The sequence below is a fragment of the Pteropus alecto genome, unplaced genomic scaffold (assembly GCF_000325575.1).
Source record: "Pteropus alecto unplaced genomic scaffold, ASM32557v1 scaffold741, whole genome shotgun sequence".
In the NCBI taxonomy this organism is placed as follows: Eukaryota; Metazoa; Chordata; class Mammalia; order Chiroptera; family Pteropodidae; genus Pteropus; species Pteropus alecto.
In genome coordinates, this window is record NW_006431077.1 from 62,793 (window position 1) to 70,259 (window position 7,467).

General features: G+C 48.4%; 1 protein-coding gene across 1 annotated transcript; it reads left to right on the forward strand.

The window, feature by feature from the left end:
* The first annotated feature begins 265 nt into the window (after positions 1 to 265).
* LOC112469056 (uncharacterized protein CXorf67-like) lies at positions 266 to 1,577 on the forward strand. Its single transcript, XM_025038514.1, has 2 exons — positions 266 to 788; positions 958 to 1,577. Exons 1-2 carry the CDS (start codon positions 266 to 268, stop codon positions 1,575 to 1,577), a joined length of 1,143 nt encoding a protein of 380 aa, XP_024894282.1.
* The last annotated feature ends 5,890 nt before the right edge of the window (positions 1,578 to 7,467 follow it).

The following is a 7,467-nucleotide window of genomic DNA, read 5'->3' on the forward strand; positions in this document are numbered from 1 at the left end:
GGCCTGGAGAAGGATGGGGAGTTCATGTAGTGGACCAGCCTAGAGGACTCCAGGGCGGGTGGAGCACAGCCGTCTGTTTTGCACCAGAGGGAGCTAGGTTGCCGTACTCCGGAGATTGAGTCACATGGCCTAGAGCTCGCCAATCAGAAGCCGACACTCCACCGGGTCCCGCCCAGCTTCCTCAGTCCTCCAGCTTCAGCTCCAGCCAGGCAGCGTCTTCAGCCGCGCGCTCAGGTTTCCGGTCTCTGCGGGAGAACCTGGGATCATGGCCACTCAGTCGTGCTGCGAGAAGGAGCAGAAGCAACAGCAGGGTGAGGTGCCCGCAGGGCCGAAGAACCAGATCTCCGTTGTCCCTGGCGGCACCCACGAGCCCGGCAGCCACGTTGCCGGTGTCTCCACGGTCTCGAGCGACCCGTCTCCGTCAGGTGGTGGCGCCCCGCGCCATGGCACAGCAGGTGCCTCCTCCTGCACCATGGCCGCCGCCGGCGCCATTTCGTCCACTGCGGAAGAGCCAGGGCCGCCCTCCATGGACTGCGAGCAGGAGAGTGGGCGTCCTGAGCGGCAGGGCGGCCCGGGCCCCCACGCAGTGCTGAGATGTGTGGGGCTCGAGATGGGCCAAGGTCTACAGACCGCATACGCAGGCAGCATGGTCGCCGTGGGGCAAGCCACGAGCGGCGCTGTCCCCGCCAGCGGGCGTCCGACCCAGACCAGGGGCTCAGCGAAGGGCCGAGGGCGGAAGCGGCCCAGCCGTGCAGAGACTGCCCAGGCTCAGAAGCTTCCATGGCGCTGTCTGTTTCCGGAGGCTCCTGCACCTTTGCCGCCATCTTCTTCAAGGGCTCAGCCCAGCAGCCATAGCCGCCGTGCACCTCAGGCTTCTCCGTTGAGTGGCGGAACCCAGCCAGGCCCAGTCCTCCGAAGCCAGGCCCTGCTCTCCGCATCAGGCCCTGCCCTCCGCAGTCATTCAGCCAGGCCAGGGCCTGCTCTCCGCAGCCGAGCCACGCAGCCTAACCCTGCGTCCCGCCGCCGTGCACCGGAGCCCGGCCCTGCGTCCCGCCGCCGTGCACCGGAGCCCGGCCCTGCGTCCCGCCGCCGTGCACCGGAGCCCGGCCCTGCGTCCCGCCGCCGTGCACCGGAGCCCGGCCCTGCGTCCCGCCGCCGTGCACCGGAGCCCGGCCCTGCGTCCCGCCGCCGTGCACCGGAGCCCGGCCCTGCGTCCCGCCGCCGTGCACCGGAGCCCGGCCCTGCGTCCCGCCGCCGTGCACCGGAGCCCGGCCCTGCGTCCCGACGCCCTGCATCCGCGCCAGGCCCTGCACTCCGCGGCCGTGCAGCCGCGCCAGGCCCTGCACCGCGCCGCCCCCGCCGCGGTGCCTCCACGCGAGGCACTGCTCGGCGCAGCATTGAATCCGGGCCAGGCCGTGCTTTGCGAAGTTCTGCTTCTACGCCAGGCCCTCTTTCTCCTAGCCGCGCAGCAGGGCCAGACCCTGCCCTCACCAACCTTCCCAGCTCACCAGGCCCTGCTCTCCGACGACGCGTGTCGGGGCCAAGCCCTGCCCTCCGCAGCCGCGCCACCCTGCTAAGCCCTGCCCTCCGCAGCAGGAGTACCACTTCGGGCTTTGTCCTCCGGAGCCGCCACACCCAGAGAAGAACATCCTCTAGCAGCCGCCCTTCTATCCCTGGTGACCAGAGTCGTCCTCCTTCTCCTGGGTTTTCCTTAAGAAGGCTTGTCTGCCAGAGCAGCTCACGCTCTCCTGATCCTGAGGTCCAAAGCCTTCCTTCCCAGCCGCGTTGGCATGCTGTCCGTATGCGTGCCTCCTCACCCTCACCTCCTGGTAGGTTCTTTCTTTTCCCTGGGCAGTATGGAGAGAGTTCCTCCTCTTCCTCCTCCACCTCCTCCTCTTCTCCCTCTCCCTCCTCCCCTGGGCTTCCTTCTCAGAGCCCCTCCTCCTCCCCCACTAATATTTCAGGCCAGAGCTCCTCTTCTTCTTCCCCTAGGTTTGGTGGCCTGGGCTCCATCTCCACTCCTAGCCCTGCTAGCCTTAGGCGTGCCTTGCTGCCAGAGTTTGATGCCCCAAGCCCTGTCTCTCCAGAAGAGCAGGCTGAAACAGAGAGCATCCCTTGCCCCCCTACACCTCCTATACTGTGACCCTCCATGCGCATCCTCATAAGTCCCAAGAAAGGAGTCAGCATGCGCCCACTGCCCTCAATGTGCTATCTGCTCCTACAGTTACTTGTAAGGTGTCCAGGTGGTCTTGCCATTAACCAACATGAGTACTTTTGAAGCCCTTGTTTGGAGAGGCAGTTTTGAAGTCTCTCCTCCCCATAGCTGCACTACCTAGCACTTATCTGCTGTTGGTTCTTGATTCCCAGCCCTCTTCTTCCTCACAAAGACCTGCTTTTGCCTCTGAGCTGAGATTTTTCCTTTTCTAAGTTGCCTTTATATAATGAAATTTTTGAATGAATAAAACAAAAATGTTTATTTCATTTTAAAAATGTAGCATTTTTTTTGTCCAAAAAGTTTTAATCCTCTGTCTTATTCACAGGATTAAAGAAAGTTGTTAGCATGCTAGCTGACTCTTTAGTAGAAGTGAGAGAGAATAAAATATTATCCTAGCAATTATTTGTTCTCACTGTCTAAAATGGAGTTCTGTCTAGGAAATTCCCATTTATATGCTATATACCCTCTTGGCATAGATTATTTGCAACTTGGACAAAAAAAAGGGGACAGGGTTTAACCCAGGGTAGCTGGAGAAAGAATGGTGATGGAGATTCAGGGTCAGGAAAGAGGCAGGATATGACCCTGTCTGTGTGTATGTTGGTGATGGGAAGTAAGGAGTGTTGGAAGAAAGACTCGGGATCAGGAAGGGGAGAACATCTCAGTTTCTAAAGGAGGAAAAAGTTTATGTATCAGGAACAGGGGCTCCTGAGGTCTGGGAGAGTGATTCAAGGTTAACAACTGATATGAAAACTAGCAGATATTTAGTGAAAAAAATGTGTTAGTGGATAATCCCATTTTAAAAAAAAATTGTGAGAAGGTATTTGAGGGTGAGTGTGTATGCGTGTTTGTAGACATATTTGGAGAACACTAGATGGACATATACCATGGTGTGAGCAGGATATATCTAGTTTTTGGAATAACCGGTGATATGGTTTTCTATGTTCTTCATTTTCCACCTTGACCATATTGCTACTTCTGCAATGAAACTCAACTCAGCTGATTTTCAAGAAGTTGTGGAAACATCGTAGGAGACTACATTAAAGGAATGGAGTAAATACACATGCACACTCCCCAAATCCCTTTTCCTACTTACCCATATTTCTCCTCTCTTTGTTTTTCTGGTATGTAGCCCATGGTGGCATAGACCTGGGCAAAAATGGCCCTATTCCTGGACCTCACATTTTAGAGGTTCCTGCTTAGGCCCTCTTCATGCTATATTCAGACCACAGAGCTAGGAGTCCACCGGGACAATGGAATATGCCAACACCCTGCAACTTTTGTAGAAAATGTTTCAGGTTCACTCATTCCCCAAGGCTGCTTCCAGTCCTGTAAAGTCCTATTCTCCAGGTCCTTTCTAAGGAAGGGAGGTCTAAGCCTATGATATGCATACTCTTTCATCCAAATAATGGACAAGCAGCCACTGTTTGTAGAAGTGAAGAGCAGACAAAGCTTGGAGGTATAGGCTGAAGTATTCTCACAGATGTGGGGCACCTCTTGGTATAAGACATAGCTGGCAGTGGGAAGAGATAAAAGACATGGGCCAAGGGCCTTCATTTGTACTTTTGCCCCAGACATACTGCAAATGTTAGTGACTATCCTGTACATATAATTAGCTCTGTTGCCCAGCCCCAGAGAGTTAGAGACATGCAGGGATATGTATTTAGGAAGCTATACCATGTCCTTGGAGGTAGCTCTGACCATACAACTCCCTCATCTCTCAGATGTTGAGGGAAGCAATAGTTTAGGTTCTAGGTCAAATTCCTTTCTGCAGTGAGCCAGCATTCAGTGGGCTGAATCAGAGATGCCCCCACTCTACTTCATGCTAATGTTTTTGTGGGTCTCCTCAGTATTTGATCTGCTTGGGAGTGGACTTTAATCCAATGTCCTTAACTCAAGCTCACCATACTAAAATCTGCATAGCCCCTATTAAACACAGGCTCTTTTTCCTTCTCTTGACCTTTGGTCCTCCCAATACTCCCTCCTTGTGAAAGTACCAAATGCCATCACACAGCAGACCTCCATATTGCAGAATCCAATGTATAATTTTTAGATTTTGCCTTGACTTTTTGACGGCATTTGACACAGTGATCACTCCCTTTTCCTTTTACACGTTCTTCCTTAGTCTTTAAAACTGCCCTCTTCGTGTTCACCCTACATTCTCCTAGACCTTCCTCATTTTTTACTCCTCTAAGTGTTGGATTGCTAAAGGCCTGTTTTTGTTTTTCTTATGTTTATTTCCTAAGATATCCCATCTAGCCCCATATTTTTAAATGCAGGTATCCCCTGCTTTTCAAAAGTTTGTGTTATACCCCTTTGCTTTTACAAAAGACCTACATTAGTACCTGTTTTCATTAACTGCAAGAAATCTAAAGAGGATTTTCTCTTTTAACTTAATGGTAATTCTTCACTTTATGCCATTTCAGCTTACAGAAAGCTTCATAGGAATGTTCTACTTTTGAATAGTGGGGGAAGCCTGTACTCTTTTAGACTGATGAATCAAAATAATGTGTGTCCACTCCCACCCATTCCCTTGTACTCCAGTCATGTATATACAGCTACTTATTTGGCTTCTCCACCTGAGATGTCTAAAAGGCATATCAAGTTTCAGTAATAGGAAGTTCTGTACAGTTGATATATAATGCTAGCCACACATGTAATTTACGATTTTCTAGTAGCCAAATTTAAAAATGTATGAAGAAACACATGATATTAACTTTAATCATTTATTTAATTGTGTCTATCTAAAATATTATTCAACATGTAATCACTATAAAATTAATTAGATATTTCATATATTTCCTACTCTTTAAAAGCTGCCGTGTATTTATACTTAACAGCATGTCTCAATTCTGACTAGCCACATTTCAAGTACTCAATGGGCATAACTGTGGACATGTGTGTATAGCACAATTTTAGACCTCATTTCCTTAGTCTCTCATTCATTTCCTATTGAATTGTGATTCTACCTCCAGCAGTTTCTCATAATTGTTGGCTCCTGTCATTTAAGGCTTGTTGGATGAATTTAATAAGGGCTTCTATTTGTGCTATAATGTCCTCTAGGACAATGAAGAGAAGAGAGATAGGCCAGATGATCATCCAATAGAAGATAGAATGTGTCTACCTGGCCTTGAAGGGAGGGAGGTTGGCAGCTTTAGGAACTTAACCTGGTTGTGCACTCTACATGTTGGTTGGGGGAGGCAGCACTGTCAAGCATGACTCGGGGCAGGATATGCCAGACCAGGACCTCTAATAGCGGCAGCCTGGTTTACACTGTTACAAGGGAAATCTTGGGTTAGGCCAGACATGGTGTTCACACAAACCAAAGCATATTTAGAACCCTCACTCGGAGGAGGCCAATATAATCAAGTCAATTTCTCATCAATTGGGAACTCCAGTGAATGACCCCAGACTCCTTTAGCAGTTGCCTTGGGTGTTGTTTGGAACACAAAGGACATGCTATTACTGCATTAACCAACTTATTGTATTCCCAGGGCAATCTAGAATCCTTGGTAATATATCATTCCATTCAGGTGCTACAATGGCCACTCTTCCTGTGCATCCAATCTGCTGTATCTACTGAAGGGTCGGTTGCTAGGGCTTGTACCGGAGCTACAGCATCAGCTTCCTGATTGCCAAGATATGTTAGTATCTTAGCCAGGATGTGGAAAACAGTGAGGAATGCCTTAGACTCTTGCAAGCACCTAAATGTCTTTCCACATAGCCTGACTCCACAAAGGCTTATTCATGATCATCCACCCTTTGGTTTCCTATCGTCCATGCCCATGGGTTAATTCCATTAATACAGCCCAAATTTCACTGCAAAGAGTTAATATCCGGGACTCAAGAGTGACCACCAGTTAAAAGGCTCTAAGTTTAGCCCCTTGGCTGGCTGCAGCTCATTACTCTTTCCATCCAGATGGTGTCAGTGTTGTGCAGAATAGTGACTGCAGTCTATGTAGTCACTTTGCCCTGACTAGACCCATCTCTACAGGCTGCAGGGACTGCCGCAGGAATAGTGGCAGGGCCATTTGGAGAATTTACACCCTCAGTGGGCCTATAACACCTGCAATTTTAGACAGTGGGCTGGTTGTCAGGGTGCTCCTTTGCTGTAAATAGGGATGCCACTTAAAGTGCAGAGGTAAGTCGATGGAACATATTCTCAATCCACACTTTGATAACCCTTCCAGAGCTGGGGCCAAAATCCTACAGGTACTCTCTCCTACTGTTTTCTCTGCCACAGTGCCCAACTCCTACTTTCCAGAGTCACAGACACATTTAATTTAAATGGGAGATGCCCAGAGCTTTTTGCCTTCTCAAAGGTGGCTTGTTGCTCTGATCTCCAGTCCCATACTTAACCCTTTTCGTTTTACCAGGTGGTATAAGGGATGGGAGCACTGTGCCAGATGGGAAATAAAAATCCTCCAAAACCCCTAAATCCCTACAAAGGCTTGTACCCCTTTCATGTTCGTAGAGGTTGGAATGTGAAAATTATAGTTTATTAATTATAGCTTCTGGGACAAAGCATGTCTTACCTAATCAAATGACTTCCAGGCAGTGCCTGGACCTTGAATTTTCTATTGGTTTACCACCTATCCTCTCCCTCACAGATGTTCCAGCAAAGCCTGCTGAGTGTCCTGTATCAGAAGCAAGTCTTCACATGTTAACATCATGCCATCAGTGTAATGGGCCCATTTTACTCATGTGAGAAAAGAGAACAGGGACAGGTCTCAGGCTACCATCCCATGACATACTGTGGGGTTGTACAAGTAGCCTTGGGAAGCACTTGAAAAGTCCATTTTTGCTCTCCTACACAAAGATAAATTGATCTTAGTGATCAGAAATCTGTACTTGCCAGAGTCTTTCCATGAATTTCCTTGAATATGAAGCACTTTTGCAAGAAAACTTTAGCAAAAGTATCAGAGTTAAACAATAACTGTTTATAAATGAGAAAAGACTTAAAATGGCCATGATTAAAGATCTGATAAGAGTTCATTATAACACAACTGACAAGGGAATTGGATTATTTCTGTGACATGCATTTTTAAATAATAACTAGAATTATGACTGATAACATCTTATCAGTACATATCAGATTTTTAGGAATTTCATATGTCTGGAACATATATTAATAACAAATTTATATAAATATAACCTAAAGAAAGTTTAACATCACTTCTTACTTGATAATGCCTCTCATGTAATTTAACATATCAAATAAGCCTAATTAGTTTAATATCTCTTTTATTAGGAGA

Coding starts and splice junctions, on each gene's coding strand:
- LOC112469056 (XM_025038514.1), top strand. CDS start 266: ATGGCCACTCAGTCGTGCTGCGAGAAGGAGCAGAAGCAACAGCAGGGT. Junction 789..957: donor TCAGAAGCTTCCATGGCGCT/GTCTGTTTCCGG, acceptor TGCCCTCCGCAG/TCATTCAGCCAGGCCAGGGC.